We start from the raw sequence: 22,915 nt of genomic DNA, 5'->3' as shown, positions 1-22,915 counted from the left end.
TTGTACATGTAAGTGAAATGGCTGCCTTGTTGAAATTTTGTAGGCAGCGCCCCGTCAGGCTATCTTGCTATGCCATGCACAAGACCAAAACAACGTGTTTGTCTATGCACTTACACATTTTTTGCTAATTAATTTTGGTTACAAAGAATAATAATAAACAGCTGTTATAATGGAGTTCTTGACCTTTAGTGCCAGGGACCGTTCCAATACTGGCACTGAAGGGCCCCCTGTGCTCAGGCCCTAAAAATGTGTGGATAAAATTAGAACCACATGAAAAAAACAGCACATCAGAAATGTTTGGAAATTCTAAAATCAAGCAAAACACAAGTGGAAACAAAGTGAGACAGATTTTCTAGGTTAATAGTCTAAATCCTCAACATCACACACTGAAGAGGACACAGGAAGCTTGAGAAAGACAGTCAGTCTCCCTTTAGTAGACTGCCATGAAACTCTTGTATTTTTTTTTCTACCTCTGACCTTCAGATGGTCAAAGCCATCCAGGTACTTCGGATCCATCTGCTTGAGTTGGAGAAGGTGAGTGACCTGTGCAAGGACTTCTGTAGCCGCTACATCGCCTGCCTCAAGACTAAGATGAACAGTGAGACCCTGCTGAGTGGGGAGCCAGGCAGCCCATATTCCCCAGGACAAGGCCAGGCCCAGAGCTTCTCCCCCACCAAGACCCAGGTATGCACTGTAGATGGACTGTATGCATCACCACTAATCAAATGCAGGGACAAGAACAAACCACCAGCAATAGCTGCATCTGTTGGTGCCTTTTAAGTGAAAATCTCACTCTGTTGTTTTGGATCAGGTTCCAGGATCCAGGTGTCTTTAACGCATTTCAGTCTATTTTACTTCTCTGACCTGTTCCACAGTATTGACAAGTTAAATCAATGTGGTTTAAAGATCAGGCTAAAAGAGCCATCAACGTAACAAAAGTACATGTTACTGAAGGCCATTTCCCTGTGCATACTCTGTTGTGCAGAACCCCAGTTCTATCTCAGGGACCATCAGTCCCCAAGGTCAGATTGTGGTGCCAGCGTCAGCCCTGCAGCAAGGGAATGTTACCGTGACAGCCGTCAACCCCACCCAGGTGGTCGCAGGTATGTCATCGTGGCATACAACCCCTCCCACAGGTACTGTACTGTTGTGACTGCAGGTTAGATACTGTTAGGTACCAGTGGGACACTTTGATCAGTGTGTGTGTGTGTGTGTGTGTGTGTGTGTGTGTGTGTGTGTGTGTGTGTGTGTGATATTCAGGTGGCACAGTGTACCAGCCTGTTACAGTCGTCACTCCTCAGGGCCAGGTGGTAACACAGGCTCTGTCTCCTGGGACAATACGCGTCCAAAACAATCAGGTAATACATCTCTCTCTGACTGTGATGCTGTTGTCTAAATCAGTGGTTAATTGCATTGCAGGAGATGCACATGACCACAATCATGACACTTTGTTGGCTCAAAATGGGTGCTGACAGAGAATAAAAAAATTAAATTGTATTCAAGTTTCATTCCAAAAACAGATTTAAAAAAAAAAAAAAAAAAAAAAACACATGCTGGTTAGGTTCAGGGTTCATTGGTGACTCTAAATGGCCTGTAGGTGTGAGTGTGAGCATGAATAGTTGTCTCTGTGTCAGCGACAGACTGGTGATCTGTTCAGGGTGTACCCCACCTCTCACCTAATGTCACCTAGTTAAGACAATTATTAGACCAGTGTCATGCCATCAGGACAAGCAAGGCAAGCACTGCTTCACCAATTAAAGCTAAAAGTAATCATCAACTAGAATGAAACTGAAGTGAAATGATCTCTCTCCTCACATCTGATCTCAGAGCAGCGTTCTGTCCCATAAAGGATCTCATGCCTGTTTGCATTGATCATTTAATTTACTGCCTTCTTGTGGTGGCAGCAGGGTATTGTCTCTGAAGCTAGCTTGACTTCCAGCCATTGTATCTATAGTTTCTGTCATTTTTATGGGTGACACTGTGTCCCATTGACAAACACTGGAGCTTGTCAAGCAGAGAGGACAGCAGGTTTTTTTTTTTTTTTTTGGAGGTTTGCGCAAGGATAATCCTGGATCTTTGATGGTGACTAGCTACAGCCAAAGTGTGCTTGTCAAGCCATCCTTGACTCCACTGATCAGAGATCAATTATGATATTGCAGCATTACTGCACATGCAGGCATGTGTTGAAACCAAATTGAGAATAAGCTGTGCAGCGATGTAGCTTGTTAGGTGAGTTAAAATAATAAATAATTCAGGGTGTAAAATTGAAATCCATATTTAGAAAGTGTGGAACAGGACTGGAGTATGAACAGAACAATATGTCTAAATGAATGTCCCTCTGCTCAGCTCCAGCTGCAGTTTCACCAGGACTTGAATCTCTTCAATCATGACGACAACTCAACCAAGAACAAGCGCGGTGTTCTACCCAAACACGCCACCAACGTCATGCGCTCATGGCTCTTCCAGCACATTGGGGTGAGTCTGTGTGCGTCAGATCTTTGTCTGTGTGACGCTTAAAAACACAAAAAATACTGAATCCTTTCCTCCCTGCTCTCCTCTGCAGCACCCGTATCCAACAGAGGATGAGAAGAAACAGATAGCTACTCAGACAAACCTGACACTTCTGCAGGTCAACAACTGGTGAGTTTGTGTGTCGCCGTGGGTCACACAGACACAGTACATGAAAACATAATACCATGAAACCGCACCATCCCAGCGTCATGTCCAGCCAGGGGCGATTGTGATGTTGTTCTGTTTTCTACCTGCTGTGGAAAACTGGAGTGAACTTTTTGAATTACCTTCCCTTCTGTATAAATTTGTCTTGAATCTGATCAGATCTTCATCTAAGTTATAATAATAAACAAACACAATCTACTTTAATTAATTGCACACAAATCATTGTGTTGTAATTTTAAACATCATTCAATGACATGACCAGAAGCTAACTGGAGTCAGGAGTTATCAGACCTGAGTCTTTGTCAGCATTATTTAATATTTCTGATGAAGGTCTAAAGAGATTGGGATGTTAGGATGATCAATAAATCGTGATGCTGAGCAAGAGCAGTGTGTGAGATATTCTTCTTTTCAAGTGTGAAGTAACACTTTCTAACGCACCCGCATCTTGATTAAGAGGAAAGGAGTAAAAACCTGTTGAAATTATACTACATATTTAATCTGGTACAGTCACAGACAGAAGAACCAACTGTGGTTGTTTTGTCTCTTCAGGTTTATTAATGCAAGGAGGCGGATCCTGCAGCCCATGTTGGATGCCAGCTCCTCTGAGACACCCAAAGCCAAGAAGAAGACGCCTCAAAACCGGCCACTGCAGCGCTTCTGGCCCGACTCCATCGCCGCTGGAGGAGGAACCCAGCAGCATGTTACCATGCCAGATGGTGCGCAGCATGTTCTCTATGTACAGTTTGTGTTTAATGTTATAAAGACATGGTTTGGTCATGTAATGAAAGAAGAGGAAAAATGAACTTCACAGTCAGAACTCTTAGTTCTTCAGGCTCTGAGCCTCGACATACAGTTTTGAAATAAAATCCCTGATACTACATTAAAGTGTCAAGTCTGAGCTTATATATATATATATATATATGTGTGTATATATATATGTATATATATGTATGTATGTGTATATATATATATATATATATATATATACACATACATACATATATATACATATATATATACACACATATATATATATATATATATATTATTATATATATATCAATATATATATATACATATGGCTGTCTCTCCAAAGCAGTTCTTTCTATACTGATGTAAACCTACTCTAATGGGAGCTGCAACTTTAATGTAGAACGTATTATTAGGGCCAGAGCACAGAGCAAGAAAAAGATCACCTGCTAATAGTGATGAATTTGACCCTGGTAAGATCACTGTAAGACATTTTCTTGTGCCCTGTAGATAAAGTGAGTAGAAGTGATGAGTGTGTGTGCAGTATTTGACTATTTGAAAGTCTGAGTTAATGATCTGAGCTGACCAGGCTGCACTGCAAAAACTATAGTAACTATAAAGTATTGAGACCTAGTTAAATGTGTGTTTTGTGTCATTGATTAAGACTCAATTGATCTAATGATTGAATCTGACAGTCAAACATCAACGGCAACTCTCAGGAGAAGCAGCATGAAGCATCTCAGCTGTTAAAGCAGGAAATAAAAAGATAGAATGAAAGCAACAGTGTCACAAAACACTAACACAATCAGCTCCTAATGGACATGATGGCAGCACAGCTGGAGGATTGAACCCTGTTTTTGCTGTGGTGTAAACCTGGGTTGTTTTGTTCTTTTCCTTCATCTTGTGAAGAGGCCTGTAAACAGTGTCGTCTCCTGATTCTCAGGTACTATGGTGACAATGAATGTGGAGGGTCTGCAGAGCCTGACCTCAGACGGTGCCACACTGGCGGTGCAGCAGGTGATGCTGGGAGGCCACAGCGAAGATGAGTCGGGGGACAGCGGGGATGAGGATGACGACACAGACATGGCCGGGCTGGGCCTGGACAACAGCGACTCACTGCAGTAGAGGACACACTCCCTCACACACTGATCTCCACGTACACACAGGACATGCATAAATAGGTCTACACAACACGTTTGCATTTCAAACACAATGAGTCATAGTACAGACACGCATTAGGTTTACATAGAGCACAAAGCAACAGGACATGTCCTGCACTCTTCCAACCCTCCACCTGCTGAACGGCAGTTTGTACTGCGAGTGTGTACATCAGGAGTTTCATTTACGAAACCGTTTTTTAATTATTTAGTTGATGTAGGCGAGTGCACTTTTTGTATATTTAAGCTCAAAAAGATTAAATCAAACAAACAGAAGAAAAATAGAAGTGTTAAAAACACCCAAAGCAAGTTTGTATGCTCCGTTAATAAATGTTGACTGATTTCCCATTTTCTTTCTCGGCCCCTGGGCCCCTGCTCCCCGTCCCCGTCAATTCTCATTTTGGATGCCAACACTTTAAAGTTGTATGTGTAAGGGTTTGTCTTCACTTTTTGCATGCTTGTGTTTTGAGTAGATGTGCGCACTCTTATGACTGACTCCATGGCTCTCACCCGGGCCCTTGAGGGCCGAGCAGGGCCCTGGTGAAGAGATGAGAGGAAAAAAAGGAGAGATGCTTATTTTTATATACAAAATATGAAATGAGTGTTTTTTTGTTTTGTTTGTGTTCTCCTGTTTTGTAAGGAATATTTATGTACAGATTGATAATTAAAGCTAGCAACCCTGTTTTCCAGGGTTCTTTGAAGTTTTCTAAAAAATAGAAAAAGGAATTGAATGCTGATGAAAATTGCTATTTAAATTGGTTTTAAACTTACAATACTAACAAGGCCTTACTGTGTTCTTTTCTAAAGAATTCTTGCCAAGAAGCACAAAAGAGTGTGACCCTTGTAGAAATTGGTCAAATAGACACTAAACTGCAGAACCTGGTGGTTCTGTGAAGCATCATGTCTGACACAAAGACTCAACTGCAGTGTCAGTTTTAAATTCAGCTCCAGTTTTAGCCACATTGTGTATACCATACGTCTTTTAATTGTTCTACAGTGATAGTGTAGGCATCACTTTCTCAAATGCACAATCCAGAACACTATGCTAATCACACAATCACAAGGGTCTGAGATGGAGCCCCCTGGGAGGGCAGTATCCACACCGAGACGAGCTCCGTCACCAACAGGAAGCAGTGGACTTCTGCACGCACTAAACTTTTATTTATGTCAACAAACATGCTACTGCATCTAGACCAGAGCGGAGGGATGGGTGGACCCCCTGCTCCCTGCAGCCTCCATCGGTCCCCCTTCCACTACACACACGTAGTGAATGATTTTACATCTCTTTATCAATTTGTTGATATTACTGCACAAATTGGGGTGCCTCTTATTTGAATATCTGTAATATTGTACTGTACAACAGTTGTCTGTCAATAGTTGCAGTAATCTGGTTTTTATCCCTCTTGTAAAGTTGAGACTTGAAATGGTTAATTTCCCGCGGCCTGAGGATCTGAGGAGGGTGAGACTGGGTGGGCCCTCACTGAGCTCTCGTTCCTCACTTGCGGCTGTTTTGCTTTTTATGATGCGCTGTTCACTTTTCTCTTGTCTGTTTTGCCTTAGAGCTTTCTATTTTGGAATAAATGATGCCTAACTCTCTGCTCCGCCTCTTCTCTCTGCTCCGAGGCTCCGTCGTCCTAATGTGGTACAGTTCAAATGTGATAACATCCAAACAGAGTCCAGAGAAGTAACGGGGGGGTCAGTTGTCTGTGCTCAGGTTTGGAGAAACACGAACCTCTTCTCTCTGAAAGACCACACACAAAATGGACAATTTAACACAGACATGGAAACGTGTCTGGTTACAGTCACAACCAGATCAGAAACTCCAAAAACACCAAATATGAAGAGTTTAGTGTAATTATCAGTAAAATGATGCATGAAATATGATTCATAAAGGTAAAACTAGTGCAGCTTGAGTTTGGATACAGAGAAAAACACTAACGGTGGAGAGTTAGATTTCTGTCTGGAGAATCAGGTGAAATTATAATGAGGGAATAATGTCCCATGTTTTCTACTCTTGGTTTGCTTTGATTCAGGTCTGTGACAGGTTTAGTTTTCTGAGTACCCACATAGAAACCAGTACCAGATTCTGCACTCTTCACAGTCTGAATGGTTAGATCTCTAAGCATCTCAAAGCTGTTAGCATATAAAACACCTGACGTCCTGTCAGGAGCTATGCACAGTCTGTTCAGGAGAACCAGCTGTTGGTCCGTCATCACACAGTGAGGTTACAACACCTGGAACTACACTGGGTTCAGGTCTGAAGAGGAGACAGTGGACTGGTAACTGCAGTGTTTGTTTCACTCACTCAGACATCATGACCATATTAAAAAGTGCCATTAATTATAGAATATAATCGTTACTACTGTTCCAGCTTCATTTTTCCTGCAGGGTTGTTGTATTCAATAAGATTTGACATAAACCTGCATGAACAAAACCACAAGCTGAGGTCTGTACTACAAAGCAGGATCTGAGGTCATCGAGGTAACTTCCAGTTTAACTCTTGGTTTTCAGTCCTTACCGGGGTAAATCACCATGGTAACTGTTGCTGAACTCCTCACCTGCTCCTGAGCAGGTTTACTTCAGAGGATTAGATCAAAACCTGTCAACAGCCAAACTACTGACCAATCGGATCACTGGAAAAACTGAGTCATGATTCCTACAGGATCCTGACAGGGACAAAAGAGTTTACAATAAAGTGATCAATAATAAAGATCAGTAGATATTTGTATAGATCAGTGGATGTTTTGCTGTTTGAGTCGTTTCATGCGCTACTCTGGTTTTAAAACAGAGCCTCTAACAAACAGAGGAGGGTTTATCACATTAAATAACTACAAAATAACTATTGGAACTTCATTTGAACAGAACACAGATTGTTTAATCCGACAGGATTCCTGACAGTGATGAAGCTTTTACTCTCTTCTTCATCACTGCAGCTCAGAACAATGAGGAGAAATAAAAACTAAACCAACAATGATCCACACACTGATCAATATTTCCACCATTATAAATGAACATTTCAGTCAGACTGACATCAGCTACTTCTCTCCTCTTCTTTCTCTCTTTTCTTTCTCTCTGCAGCAGAAAGTCTGACTTTAACTTTTATCTACTTCACATGTTCATGACAGTTTGTTCATCATCAGACTGAAGAGCAAAATATTCAGTGAGAAACTTAATGATAATTCATGTTATTTTCAATATATCCTTAGTCTGACTTTAATAATTACAATTATTTCTAGTGTTTCTTTTTTATTCCAGTATTGTGATCACATTGTTTACATTTCACCTTGTTGAATTTCACTTTAAGACGTCACTATAACTGAACTTACCTGCAGGTATCAGTGTCTCTGCTCATATCATATTACTACTTTATTCATGGTTCTGTCGATGTTGCTTATAATTAACGACTCTGCCTCGTTCTCATGATGTGCTCGTACCTGGACAGGTAAACCCAGAGTTAACTGACCCAGTAGATAACCAGCTTCATAGGACAGGTGATCAGGACAATGTTAGGTTCAGTTTACCCAGGTGAAAAAGTTATCCTGGTCCTGTCCTGTCCTGTCCTGTCTTGTCTGAGGTAGGAAGTAATTTGCTATTAATTGTGGGTAAATTACATCTTTTTCAAACTAAAAAAACAAGGCAGACTGATGAGGTCAGTGCTCCTTCACTCTGGAAGAGTCCAACAATGACAAGGACGTTTCTCTGTGTAACAATACAAATGTGTTGTTGACAGTGTTGTCCTCTCACTCTTAAAATAAGTTTTTATTTTTGTGAAACTGTCTAACTAATCTAAAATGAAGACTGGTCTTAGACCACAGACCAGTCTGAAGTATCTTGAACTGGTCCCAGGACCCTGAAATCACAGCAGGCAGATGGAGCTCAGCTTCATAACTGGTTTTAGAATTTACTCGGGTGGTTTAATTTATTCTAGTTGGTCTTTATCTTAATGAACAAACTGGTCTTTAATGAATAACTGAGGCTCAGACCATCAGCTCTGTAAACTGGACTTTACTGGTCCCAGTAACAGAGAGTCCTGCAGACCATTATCACCATTGTTATTGGAATAGATACTTGAATCATCATTAATCTTAGCTTCATGGTTATGGTTTTAAAAGTTCATTGTCTTTCTAATCTTACAAAACACTGACGATGAGGCCCATTACCTGCAGCACATCACTCCCTGTGAGCCTGTCTGGTCTTTGTGACTTAGAGTCCTCTGGACTGTCTCATGTCTCACAGACTCTACAGGGTCTACATTTACTCTCACAGTTAGGACATGTCCCTTACTTTTAGCTTTAGGATGTTATATGAATACGGCCTCGGGTTCTTCTGAAGACCCAGGTCCTGAATCAGGACACAGCTTGTCCTGCACTGACCTCCATCTGTTGGCGGATCCAGCTGAGGGACTGTGTGATGCGAGTGTAGACGCCTGGCTTGTTCCTCATGGCACAGCCGATCCCCCAGCTGGTCGCCCCGACCAGCTTCCACACAGATGAGTCTTCACAGGCCAGAGGACCGCCACTGTCCCCCTGAGGAGACACATGCAGAAGGAGTCCACGTCTTACACACCAGACCACCAGACCTTCACTAATGAGAACATCAGTTCAGTTCTTACCATTGAGACGTTTTGTTCACACTGATCAGAGGCTTCTTGCTGCAGTCTCAGATCACTGTGTCTATTTAATGTGTGAACCAAGTAACAGGACTTTTATAGGAACTTACTGGGACATATGAGGGCCTGTAAAATAAAGTTACCAGCTGGACTATATGTATTGTAAAAGGTGTTGTCTTGGTATCTCACAACTTTCACTGCTTAAGAAGGTCAACCTATAGTGTGGGTCTGAACAGATTATGTTCAACGTTAAGAGCATTGGACTTGAACAAATGATCTTTCAAGAACAAATGTGACTACCACCAGTGTTTGACAAAACATTTTGATCTTTCATCTCTTCACCCAGTGTAGTCCACATGGGGATTGACTCCACAGGAGCAGCTGACGTGGACGCATCAGCTGTAGCAGCCACATCAGTAGACAACAGTTGGCTATATGAACCAGTGTGCATGTCTTGTTAAGCTTGAGTGGAGCAGGTTTCCAGGAACATAGTCTCTCCTCTCAGAGAACTCAGGTTACAACATACAACACCATAACCAAAGTTCTCATTCAGTGTAGTGCAATATCAGTGGAAGTTACAGCTTTTAAGGTTATTTATACAAACGAACCTTTATGGGCATCAAAATATCAATAATAACATTTAGTTGTTTAATTGTTGTAAAGACCTGTCAGTCACTGTGTGTGTTTACACCTACAGTCCATACTGTAGCAGAGCTGTGACAATAGAAACAAGTGGGAAATCTTAATGGAAATCACAAAAGGCAGTTTGTCTGCAGAACAAAGCCCAGAACAAAACATGAATCCTTCAGAAAAAAAACATTAAATGTTCGAGAACTGATGTTGTGGCCACTTGACCTTGATCCAGAAGCTGTTTTCTTGTCAGATTATTATTAATGTGATCAGTAACTTTAAATGTACCTGTATATAATGTGTTATATGATGTGCTACAGTTTTTATTTCTAAAAAAGTAATCTACAGTACAGATTAAACTGGCTCCTGCTCCTCCGCTGCTCTGAGGTCAGTGAGTGTTGATGTACCTGACAGGAGTCCACTCCTCCCTCCAGGTACCCGGCACAGATCATCCAGGAGGAGATGAGGCCGCGGTAGACCTCTGGCTGGTTGCAGGTCTTAGTAGAGAGGAGGGGGACTGTGGCCGAGTGCAGAACCAAGCTGGTCTCTCCTGGAGAAACCACATCAGAGAGGAGGGGAGTACACACATGAAGTGATCAAGGTTTTATATTGGAGCCCAGATGTGGGGGTGGGGGGTGGGGTGGGGTGTGGGGACTCACCATCGGCCTCAGTTGCTCCCCATCCAGAGATCCAGCACATGGTGCCCTCCACAAAGTCCTCCCCATGGTTGGGCAGACAGATGGGCTCCACCAGGCCTGAAGAGGAGAGACCATGAGTTTCACACTGGACACAACAACAACAACAAGTGTATGTGTGGTTCCCATCATCATCATCATCATCATCATCATCATCATCATCATCATCATCATCATCATCATCATCATCATCATCATCATCGTCAACCTGGGGGGGGGAGGGGGGGGGGGGGCAGACAGACAGACAGAGAGACAGACAGACCAGAGAGAGAGGCAGACAGGCAGACAGACAGAGAGACAGACAGACCAGAGAGAGAGGCAGACAGGCAGACAGACAGAGAGTAAATATAATACATTCAGAAATGTCAACAACATTTTGGACACATCTTAATTTAAATCCAAAAGACACACTGGCATTCAAAGCACTGAAGACCCAAGAGCTGAACCCTGAAAATAGTCCCCTCAGTCAGCTGACTGTGAAGTTAACCAGCCAAGCTCCCATCAGCACGGCATCAAAACAACACAACAGAATAAAACTAATTATGAATCAGTCAAAAAATCTTTACGTACAACATTGGAAAAATGAAATTAAAACCCAAAATAGACTAAATTGTTATCTTACCCTAAACAGAGAATACAAATTAGCCGAGTATTTCCTCTCTGTCAGATACGAAACAGAGATGGATCCTGACCAAATACAAGCTCAGTGACCACCACCTACCAATAGAAACAGGACGATACAAACAGACATGACTGCCCAGAGAGGAGCGTGTGTGGTCACTGCTCGACAAAAGAGTAGAGACAGATATGCACTTCCTCCTCCACTGTGACAAGTTCTCTGCATCGAGAGACAGAGAACAGCCAAAAAAATCCAAACTTCCAAATATTAACCCCAGAGGAGAAAGTGTCAGTTCTCCTGGGTGAAACAGCAGCAGCTCCTCTGGCGGCTAAATGTCTCTGTCTGCCACAGCCTGAGGGACTCACAATAACATCGCCATAAAAACACACCTGTATGATATTAAATTATTGTATATAAATGTATATAATATAAATGTATAGCAGAAGAATTGCCTGCAGGAGGAACCTGTAGCTACAACTGAATCACAACGGATTAATCTGTGGCTGTGAACAACATTGTGATGTGTTCACTTATATCTGTACATACTGAGGAGTATCTGAATAGTGACGCGTTCACTTACTTCTGTAGATACTGGAGAGTATCTGAATAGTGATGGATCACTCAGCTTGTAAAACTGTGAACAAACTGCAGTGAGTGATTTGTACTTTACACCTGTACTGAGCAGCTCTGGAACAGAGTGAGAATATGTGCCTTGTCTAAGGGCAGAAAGAGGGTAATGAGGAAGAGGACAGGCTCTGTTCTTTGCTGCTGGTCTGAGACAGACAGGTTGTACTGTGTATGTATGAACATGAAAACACCAGTACCATTGAAAACCAGAGACACGGCCAGTTTCATTAGAGCCACGTCGTAGTCTAGTCCTTTTGGCCGATAGCGAGCGTGGTATATGATCTGCTCCACAGCCAGAGACTGGGCCCCGTGGACGAGCTGCTGTGTCAGCCCCACATGGACTGTCCACATGGAGGGGTCTGCAAACCTGAGGACAGACCGGACAGAGAAAGTGAGACAGGAGGTGTGAGGGGAAGATGTCATCCTGCAACCCACAGTTTACGTTCCTGTTCCTTTATTATTTCACTGAACAGAGTTCACAGGCCTGTCACCAGGTTAAAGGTATTAGTTTAACTGTATGACAGAGAATTTGTGCTCTCTGCTGTGTCATGTCCACATAGCAGCTGTATGCAGCAGAGCATCTGACTCCTTCAATAACATATCCTTAACATATCCTTAAAAACACGGTGACAGGAAGAGGTCGTTTTATGTCAGTGTCCTAATGTGTCCTTTCAACAGTCTGTAATGATTCATACACAAGGCGTGAGAGAGGAGCAGAGCTGATGTGAGCTGATCCAGCAGAGCAGCAATGAGGGAGAGTAACTACATTTACTCAGTAGTGTACTTCAGTTCAACTTTAAAGGTCTATATTTCACACTTCTCCTGTGTTTTATTTGAAATATTGATCCATAAGAAGATTTATATAGTTTGTAAAAAAAGGTGGAGCTGTTAAGAACACACATACATCTTACTTGAGACAAGGTGCCACAACAACACATCGTTTTGTTCGTCAGAGGTTACAAGTCACAAAAGTTTTTCTTGGACTGTGTTGTATCTTATGAGCTGATCACCTGTTTCTTAACATAAAATATCAATCAAAGTAACTATAGTTATGAACATAAAATGGATATACTCAAGAACAAGTACCTAAAAGGTCCATATTGTATAAAGGCATATGTCCATGTGTTGTTTGATTATAAAGCAGGTCTAGGTTCTGTGAAAGTATCAAAGCGCTCAGTCCACAGAGAAATGCACACAGCCTGTATTCAGAAACTGAGCCTTAAAACCAGCCATCAGGACTTCTGGAACTTTGTGATGTCACAACAAAGCAGTCACTGATCTCGGCCATGCCCCAAGCCCCGCCCACCTGCACCCAACATCCATTATTGCAGGATTTGGTTTCTCTGAGTGTTTACCTGAAATCTGCTATATTTTTATTGGATCACTCAGAAAACAGTCAGCCAGTCAGAAGAGAGGCTCAGAGCCTCCTCTCTTCTGATTGGCTCAATGACCTGTTGTTACTAGAGCTCCAGAGAGAAGCCTGAGAGAGGAGATGTAAAACTACATTAAGATGGTTTTTGGTTCTTAAAACCACAAATATATCTTCTCATGGATCAACACTTCAAATAAAACACAGGAGAAGAAGAAAATATGGAGCTTTAAAGATTTTATCATCAGACTGCAACATAACAACATGTGAAAATAGTGCAGGGGTCTGCAGACTTTCTGAATGAACTGTACAAAATGACTCTGGACATAGGAGATATTAGTCTATTCAGCCCTGAGTGGTGTCTGCAGCCCACCTCCTCCACCAATGCTCCTGGTAAAACTCGGATCAGTGTCTTCAGACACTTTTATCAGTCCAAAGACTGGAGATTTATAGAGATTTTAGTGAGAAAAACAACTGAGACCGTGAATCTGGGAAAAGTTGGATTTTGAAAAATGACAGATGACACCTGTGGAACATGTTGTCCTCCAGTGATGATGAATCCCTGTCCTCTTTTTAACCATGATGAATTGGACAGAGAAGCTTTATCAGCAAAAAATATTACAATAATTAACCTGCCTTACTACATACAGTATCTTGTCTGAGACCTACACAGTGTAACGTCTGATATATAGATAATATATGTTTGATTGTGTGACTCACCCGTACACACAGTGTGCTGCCGTGAGGATCCAGCGTGATGTTATGATGGAGCCTCCACACAGGTGCTCACCGTTGTAGTGGAGACTGACCTGCCATGGGAACTGACCTGGTCTGGAGATGTTACCTCCAACAATACGAGTGCTGTACTGAGGCCTGGAGCCACATTCTGAAGACAGACATGTGACCAGGGTCAAAGGTCATGGCAATGTCAAGTGAGTTATAACATAAACATTGATTGAATAAGTTAAATCTGCAGATTCTTTGAGCCTCTCCTACCTCTGACCAGGTGAGTTAGAGAGCTGCTATCAAAAAAATACTGTCCTCATGTCAGCTTTCAGTTACTGTCTCATGATGTGTTCAGAGGCTGTTATAAGCTCGACCAGAGGTGAGGTCTGGAGGAAACACTCGAAACTTAAAGCTGTTCCTAAATAATTTATCTATTGTGATACATCAGTGTCTGAGCCCAGAGCTCATGAAGGTGATGAATACCTTCACAGCCACAGAGAACTATAATGACAAGTCATCTGGTCTTTATTGTTAACATTGGTGGAATGCCCCTTTCAGTCTTGTAAATTCTGATCCAAATGATCATCTATGAGCAGTTTAGACCAAAAGTATCAGTATCAATCTTAAAATCTGGCCCAGTTCAACCTGAGTGCATGCAAACACACACACACACACACACATTCATGCACACACACTATGGAAGCCCTGAGAGGCTAGTGATATTTTTTTTGTGAAAAAAGAACAAAAGAAATAGAAAAATGATCCCCACCCGACATAAGTATTTTTTTCCCTTGCCTTTCACAGGTGAAAAAAAAAAAAAAATTCTGTCAGGATTTTCTAATACTCATTTCGGCCACAAGAGGCTGAAGGGCACCAATACCCCAATCTCAATCAGACTAAAAGCATTCATGTTTCCCTCCAGGTGATTTTTAATTTCTCCATGCAATCTGAAAACAAGGCACATACAATCACTGTTATCAAATTATGTAACATTACTGTTCCTTCTTTTGGCTAGAAATGTTTTGTGGAAATGCGAGGCAAGTGAAAATGTTTTTCAAATTTTCTAAAAATTTCACTTGCCTTTCAGGGCTTCTGTAGGTTTTCATTATTTAATTACATGAAACTCTGGCTTTTGACTTACAACAGGTTTTCACATGAACACCATGAATGAGAGCTGTAAGATATTGTGATTAAGACACACACAGAAGAAATACACACATGTGCATGCCATGCAACACTGTGTGCACTAAACTCCTCCTGACTCCATGTTAAATCCTCACAGAAAACAGTCATGACCAGAGCAAACATCAGTCAGTCTGTAGGTCTCCTCACCCAGACATTTCAAAGTGGTCACCTTCCCTGAGCTGCACTCAGTCTTACTGTGATGACACATCAACAAATCACAGACAGACTCAGGGTAAATAAATGAACAAAGATGGAATTAACTTCATTAGCTTCATGCCAACTAAGAAAATGGCAATTGTAATCATGTACACAGAGATATACAGTATATCTACCTTCCACAATCACAATACATGAATAAAGACTTATGAGATATCAGAAAAATGGATCTGGCTTTGTCTGGCTTTTGCACAGGATTCCTCAGTTGATCAGCTGACCCACTAGATTTTTTAAACACATACAAAAGTTTGTCACTGACCATCAGCACAGTAAGTGTTGATCCTTTTTCACTGATTGAAATGAGGTTGTGCTCATGTACCTGAAAGTGGTGGTGTTCTGCAGCTTTATGATGTGGGGCTGGTTCAGGGCAATGGACATTAGATTGTGTTGAAGGTCCTGTTCAATGGAGGTCAGAGAGATGAAGAATGACTCCACATACCTGACAGACACAGAACATACAGCTCAAACTTTAAGTCAATGACAATGTTCTTAAAATCCTGTTGATAACCATTTCACTTGTTCATATACAAAAAAATGTTTCACTTCTTTTAAACTTCAAACATAAAACAAGGAGCAAACCATCCACTTAGCATCTCATGTAACACAACATTTAAATCACAGTCCTCTTCAGTGTTGTCTAATAATGTTCAGACAAGGGACAACTCTCTCATTTATTTAAATGAGACCTCTCCATCAGCTCAGTAAGGGTGCCAGTGCAAAAGGCTTCTGAAAAAAACTAGAATCACCTCCTTGTGGTTGTCTTCCTCCTCTTTCCATTTGTGTGAGATTTTGTCATAATTGCTGAAGTCTTGAGTAATGGCTAAAAAGTGTTTAATGAGGTCACACTGACCTTGACCTTTGACCTTTGATCACCAAAATCTAATTAGTTCGTCCTTGAGTCCAAGTTTGTTCCAAATGTGAAGAAGTTCCATCAAGGTGTTACTGAGATATCATGTCCATAAGAATGGGATGGACGGACAACCTGAAAACGATATCACTCTGGCTCTGACTGTCTCCGGTGTGGAGGAATAAAAACACTCAGGTTCAGGTTTGCAAAATATAGGCTCATAAAGACATAATGCAAAGCGACATCATCCAGCATGGTGCTGCACTGGCAACTCACATATATGCATCACAGATTTCCACTGTTAACCTCATGATGGTTGAGACAGATAAAGAGAGAAGATAAAATGTCTGACACTGTTGTAACATTCTGTCTATAGTCTGATAAACCACTGCGTAGTGTGTGTGTGTGTGTGATGATAGATATGTTACTAAAACTAGACTTCCTGTTTGGGGTCTCATGTGTCATTGCTTCCACCACAGCCCCCCCAGTTTACCTTGACTGAATCATGTTTTGTCCTTGAAGCATACCGTAGCTGCTGAGACAGTTCAGTACTACAAACCCCTGTACTGCTGCAGGAAACAGCTCTCTAAAGACTTTCTGTCCCTCGGCTATTCTTCTACTGTCATTACACAACATTCATTTGAGTTGGTAGAGTTTTGTAGCATTAACAAAATCATCACAGTACATTAGATAAAAACAGATCTTGATTTGATCATTAATCAGCTGTTTGGGAGGATAATGAAACATACTGTTTTATTTACACTGGATACCACCATTTCATGTTAGTGAACTGCACTCCTGTGGCCTTAAAGAACTGCAACACCCAATATTCAGAATACCTGAAACATGTAGTCACACCTTGTGAATACTGAAGTAAAATAAGCTCCTGGCACTGAGCGCCACCTCAAAAGAGTCAAACTTCAATCAAAGAACAGCCACTGACATGTTATCTTAGTAGGTCTCTGACTGATGGACTAACACGTCTTCTGGATGTACACACCAGAAAACAAATACCTGCATGGAATTAATAAAATGGATAGAAAATGTTTCTATTCTTAGATCAATACCTGTAATGAGCCAGAGATCTGAAGTTTGACCTGAACATGGCAGCAGAGAAAATATAATGTTGTTGCAGTAGTGTAGTAACATGTTACTTTTCATTGCCAGGTAAATTCATATTACACTCAAAGTGTAGCTGAGGTTGTTCTGTCATAAACTTCTGCACAATGAGAATCCAGATCAAGACAACAGGCTGAATGAGAGGGGGGCAAATCTACCATTACATCATGATATCATAACATCCTTGCATCATGACATCATGACATCATGACATCATGACATCATAACATCATTGCATCATGACATCATGCCATCTTAACATCATAACTTCATTGCATCATGACATCATGAGATTATGACATCATGACATTATGATATCATAACATCATAACATCATTGCAACATGACATTGAGACATCATGACATCATGACATCATTACATACAGATATTGCTAAAAAAAAATAAACAAGGGAAAGAAATCCTAGTCAAAGCCAAGACCTTGAATAACCCAGCTGCTTGCAGGCAGAGACCCCCAGCCAGTTGTTCCAGTCCTCTGAACAGACAGTCCTCCATAACCCCCCTTTCTGGACCTGAAGCACTGAGCTCCTCCCACTTAGACGCACTGACACAGAAAGAGAGGGGTGTTGGGGTGGGGTGGTGGGTGGGGGGCAGAGAGACAGAGAGAGACACAGAGACAGGGAAACAGAGAGAGACAGAGAGAGAGACAGCGAGAGAGAGAGAGAGAGAGACAGTGAGAGAGAGACACAGAGACAGGGAAACAGAGAGAGACAGAGATATAGAGAGAGAAAGAAGGATAGAGAAAGAGAGAAAGGCAGAGAGAGAGAGAGAGAGAGAGGGAGAGAGAGAGGGACGGAGATGGATTGAAGTTGTTATTATGTGACATTTTTGTACGGTCCAGGTTTGTTCATGAACATACGCCTTTTTTACTTGATGGTAATTTGTTTGTGACAATGAACCATTTCAACACAAAATAAACTTAGATGTAAAAAGCCTGATTTCCAGTGTTTAGGACATTATGTGTCAGGGTCTTAATACCTTTAATATCTCAGTTGATATTGTGCTCACATGGTGCATTAAATACATTTGGGTTTATCAGCTCAGACAGTAAACCTGGGTCAGGTTATATACTAATTGGTTCCTCTGGCAAAGAAATCCCCACCAACCTGATGTCCTCAGACCAGAACCTGCTGACTATCCCTGTGTCTGGATTTGATGTCAGAGGACGACATGTCTTTGCTGTTATTACATATGAGCTCTGAATGATCAAGGAGCTTCTTTTAAATGTCTCCTTAGTTAGCCTTTGAATAACTGTCATGTTTTATTATGACATTGTTTCATGTTTGATATGCTGCACCTTTTGAAATGTGTTCTGTAACATTTGTTTTTGCTGATTTTAGCCTTTCAATATTTTCCCATATCTCTACTTTAATTGTTTATGAAGCACATTGCCTTTGAAAGGTGCTGTACAAAGAAATATTACGAGGCTATTATTATCATTATTATCATTGACAATGCCAGTTTAAGGAAAATACAGGTGTATTCTGATACATGTTTGCCATGACTGAGTAAATGCTTTACAAACTGCCTTCAAAATCACACAGATACAGATGTACGTGTCTTTATTTGTTTATAAATTTATATGTGTGTGTGTGTGTGTCTCACCACAGCCAAGCTCGTCCTCTCCATTGTCACAGTGCACCTGTCCATCACACTGAGCCAAGGAGCTGATGCACTGAGATGATGAGCCACAACGGAACTTCCCCACACAGCTCAGACCCACTGTAGACCCACACACACACACACACACACACACACACACACACACACACACACACACACACACACACACACACACACACATGTACACACAGACGCACACAAATAAAGAGCATATTACTCACTGATGGAGTTTTTTCCCTGTAGTACAGTAACTCAATGACAAACAAAACTGTAGGTGGAAACAGAAAGGTGCATTGTGTTCAGTTGTGATGAAAACAGCTTCCTGTGCTGTCAACCATATTTGGTGTGCAATAAACACCCAGTAACCAAGACAACAGCAGTCCCTCCACAGTGCTTAGAAACGTGATGAAAATCTGTTTTCAGTTGACACAGAACAGTGTCAACAGCTCATGAGTCTAAATATCAATAACACTAATGCCAAAGTGTGAAGGATTTGAAATTCCTACTATTCCTACTAACAGCCAGTGATGCCATCCAGAAGTACAGTGTTACACTCCATCCCACATCATATAATCAAAGATGAAAATAATACCACCTCAGGTCAACCTCTTCAGATGCATGCTGGTTTGTTGCAAGCATACACTCACCTGCCTGTCAATCAAAGAGACCACACATGCAGGTATTCATAGAACTAGAGTTACGTCCACAGCTGGAAAACACAGTAATAAAATTGACCATTGTGGAATAGCACAGCAGATCAGACCAGTGAGACTGTCACCTGATCTTAACACAGCTGATTGTATTTTTCACAGACCAAAAAAAAACAATCCAAGCACAGAGTAAAGATGGCTGGTGTGTGTGGGCGGGACCTAAATTGTATCAGGTAAGGACTGCATCAAATATTGATGGAGCACAGGTAGCCCATGCTACAGTGGCTCCATTATTGCTTAATAGACAAAGTCCACACAATACTGAGCTCCTCACCTCCGAGGCCGATGCCGAGAATGAGAGTCACCACCATGATGACGCCTGAAGCGATGAGCAGCTCGAAGCGATGAGCCAACAGTCTGTTCTTCCAGCTTTTCTCCACGTCGTCATCTGTCAACACAAAGTAGTTCATGAACATCACAGTGTTTAGATATTATATAATATGAGCAGTTCAAACTTAAACAGGAGACAGGACAGGTGCAGAGAAACGTTTTCTTTTATCTATAAAATAAAATCTATGACATTTCTCTCGTGTTTCCCTCAGGATTAAGAAGATTATGAAAAATAATTTAAACCTATGAACTGTGAGCTTCATCCCACAGGTCATCTGTTTTCTTTAGTCAAAACCAGAGTGGGTAAGCTTGTGTCTTAATTACCATCCTGTCTGTGGCATTGTGCCAGTCCATCCATGCCTACTGAAGACATAACCTGTCTCACAAATGAACAGGCACTGTAGTTTTTAAAGGTCCATGTAATCTAAAGGCAGATGTCCATGTATTGTTTGATTATAAAGATGGTCTAGGTTGTATATTGATACTGTGAAAGTATCAAAGTACACACAGCCTGTATTCAGAAACTGAGCCTTCAAACCAGCTATCAGGACTTCTGGAACTTTGTGATGTCACAACAAAGCAGTCATCGCGCTCAGTCGCACCCCAAGCCCTGGCCACCTGCACCCAACATCCAACCTTGCAGGATTTGGTTTCTCCGAGTGTTTATGTGAAATCTGCTATATTTTTATTGGATCACTCAGAAAACAGTCAGCCAATCAGAAGAGAGGCTCAGAACTTCCTCTCTTCTGATTGGCTCACTGACTTGTTGTTACTAGAGCTCCAGAGAAAAGCCTGAGAGAGGAGATGTAAAACTACACTGAGATGGTCTCTGGTTCTTAAAACCACAAATATATCTTCTTATCGATCAACACTTCAAATAAAACACAGAAGAAGAGGAAAATATGGAGCTTTTACAAAAGTTACTCTAACAGTAGGAAATAGTGTATTTGTTGAGGACTATTTTCAGCAGTGGATGAATCTTGATGGTGTGTGTGTGACTGTCTCAAAATAAACTGCAGTGTGTGTGTTCATGGAAATGAAGGACCATATCACCCAGTGACACAATGAGACTCATCTGTGTGTTTTAATAGTTTGTGGAAACAGTGGAGCTCTGTGGCTCAGAGGAGTCACATATACACACAACAGAGAATCAATCCTTCACTGCTTAGGGTCTTTTCATGACATTTTTTTCACGAGAACATGTAACACAACTCTTATCTTCTGCCAAAATAAAAAAGATCAATTCCAAATTCAGGTCCTTTCATGTAGTTATGCGGTACCAACAGAACCATGTTGATTCCTCAGGTGAGTCTCTAACAACCTGTAGTCTCTGGTTATTACACTTCATTCTGTTTTCTATCTACTGACATGCAACTATAACTTTACTTTATACTGATATTTCACCTGTGATGAGAGCAGCTGTACAGCTGAATAGGACTGTGTGGTTGGATAAGGAAAGTGAGGAGGACTAAAGAACAAAGAGGTCAATGCTGTGACTCATCACTTAGTCCGGGACAGATGTAGCACCATTATCTCCATAACAAAGCACGTCATTCACAGCTTCTCATATTTCAAGCAGATCCCACAGTAACTTTACCTGAGAGCAGTGATCTGCTGCACCACCACAGGGCTCACCTTGGAGAAATGGCTGCACCTTAGTGATTGGCATGGTTGGACTGGGCGCAGCTGGAGGCTGGGGCTCTTCAGGTTTTGCAGAAGTATTCTCTGACTGGGGGTCAGCAGTAAAGCTGCCGAGGGGGCTGACATTTACTGTGTTGGGGGTCTCGACAGTGGGGAGGTCTTCCTCTGTCACAGAGACCACCTCGATCCTGGAGGGGTCTGGTTGCTCAGGTTTCTCTGTCTTTAGTTCCTGAACAAGAAAACATGGAGGGAAATGATTAACTGATGATAGAAACACAACAGCTATGAAGACCTCAGAGAGGTATGTTGTGACTGAAGGACCAGAATCTGGGTTTAACCCAGTGAGGATGATGATGTTGAGGGGTTCAGCAGAGATGAGGAGGGATGATGAAAACTGCCGACAGTAAACCAGGAGAACTCACAGAATCTGTTGTACGATGCTGAACCTTTGTTGACCCTTTAATAAGACACTATGAAAACTTCATTTGACAGCATGGCAGTCTGAGAGGAACACCACGACTCTGCTGCTGAAATTTAACCGTTACCCATTGAAAAGCAGCATCAAGGTTCAGGGTGCAAGGGGATAGAGATGAAGCTAAATTGTACTGAGACAAATTAGAAAAAAATACCCAATTTTCACTAAACCTAAACTAGCACTGAAATCTGCATCGACCAGGCGCCCTCCTGGAGTGTCTGGGGCTATTCAACACAAGGTGTCCCCCCAACAGGTCAGCCCCTAAGTGCAGCCTACAGAAGGTAAACCCTCACCCTTTTCCCCTCTGTTGCTGTGGAGACAGACTGGGCTGTGGTGACTCTCTCTCACCCCCAGTCTCCACCCTACCATAGCTTTTCTATTTTGTCTTCCTCTTCCCCTGTTTATTCCTTCCTCTGATTTTTGTCTGGTTGATCAGTTTACAGCTCAGTTTATAACATGTCAGAAAATAATGGAAAAACCAAATGAAAATTTCCTCAGCCCAACAGTCCAGAGCCCAAACATATTTAACCAGCTCACAGAGATATAAAACAGAGACTTTTGTGTCAGTCAGCTCTACCTTCACTGACTGAGTGTGTCCACTTACTGGCAGGGGAGTTGATGTGTCAGCAGCAGCAGTGTTGGCAGCAGGGTCTGTAAAAGAGAGATGAGAAGCAGTGGGATGAGTGAAAATAATACTGACAGAGCAGAGAGAGAGAAAATGGAAGTGAGGAAGAAGAAATGATCATGAAGAAAAGAGAAAAAACGAGTCCTCAAGAAAAAAGAACAGACTGTATTCCTGAGTTTGATCATTTATCTCCAACATACTTATGTTCATGAAGGTCTTTGTCATCGTGCCATTGTCCACACTCAGCCGAGCTTTATCCAGCACCAT

At 41.7% G+C, this 22,915-nt stretch overlaps 2 protein-coding genes across 5 annotated transcripts in view; one reads left to right on the top strand and one right to left on the bottom strand.

Moving 5' to 3' along the window:
• pknox1 (PBX/knotted 1 homeobox 1) overlaps window positions 1-6,166 on the top strand; it is an 11,814-nt gene extending 5,648 nt beyond the window's left edge. For 2 of the 4 annotated variants that reach the window (XM_022753883.1, XM_022753884.1), the window contains exons 5-11: window positions 484-684; window positions 986-1,136; window positions 1,261-1,358; window positions 2,347-2,475; window positions 2,564-2,640; window positions 3,226-3,392; window positions 4,370-6,166. In XM_022753883.1, the coding sequence (XP_022609604.1) occupies window positions 484-684; window positions 986-1,136; window positions 1,261-1,358; window positions 2,347-2,475; window positions 2,564-2,640; window positions 3,226-3,392; window positions 4,370-4,551 (1,005 nt within the window). In that variant the 3' untranslated portion in view covers window positions 4,552-6,166. The remainder of the gene's footprint in view (window positions 1-483; window positions 685-985; window positions 1,137-1,260; window positions 1,359-2,346; window positions 2,476-2,563; window positions 2,641-3,225; window positions 3,393-4,369) is intronic. The other 2 variants (XM_022753885.1, XM_022753886.1) reach the window with 2 other exon arrangements.
• On the bottom strand, window positions 5,904-22,915 carry tmprss3 (transmembrane protease, serine 3). The gene is made up of 15 exons (XM_022753917.1): window positions 22,849-22,915; window positions 22,628-22,674; window positions 21,543-21,777; window positions 20,644-20,648; window positions 19,852-19,951; window positions 18,850-18,966; window positions 17,665-17,788; window positions 15,579-15,698; window positions 15,191-15,237; window positions 13,853-14,018; window positions 11,961-12,130; window positions 10,482-10,577; window positions 10,230-10,372; window positions 8,957-9,109; window positions 5,904-5,985 (listed from the first exon to the last, which is right to left on the bottom strand). Exons 1-15 carry the CDS (start codon window positions 22,913-22,915, stop codon window positions 5,911-5,913), a joined length of 1,665 nt encoding a protein of 554 aa, XP_022609638.1. The 3' UTR covers window positions 5,904-5,910.

Source organism: Seriola dumerili, unplaced genomic scaffold (genome assembly GCF_002260705.1).
Source record: "Seriola dumerili isolate Sdu_G_001 unplaced genomic scaffold, Sdu_1.0 BDQW01000200.1, whole genome shotgun sequence".
Classification (NCBI taxonomy): domain Eukaryota; kingdom Metazoa; phylum Chordata; class Actinopteri; order Carangiformes; family Carangidae; genus Seriola; species Seriola dumerili.
The sequence above is the reverse complement of the archived record's forward strand: the minus strand, read 5'-3'. Positions and strand labels throughout refer to the sequence as shown.

Excerpts from the sequence above, each read along its gene's own strand:
- tmprss3 (XM_022753917.1), bottom strand. The coding sequence starts at position 22,915 with ATGGTGCTGGATAAAGCTCGGCTGAGTGTGGACAATGGCACGATGACA. Across the intron at positions 22,675-22,848 it reads AAAGACCTTCATGAACATAA|ACCCTGCTGCCAACACTGCT; the intron begins GTATGTTGGAGA and ends TCTCTTTTACAG. Across the intron at positions 12,131-13,852 it reads GCAGCACACTGTGTGTACGG|GTTTGCAGACCCCTCCATGT; the intron begins GTGAGTCACACA and ends GTCTGTCCTCAG.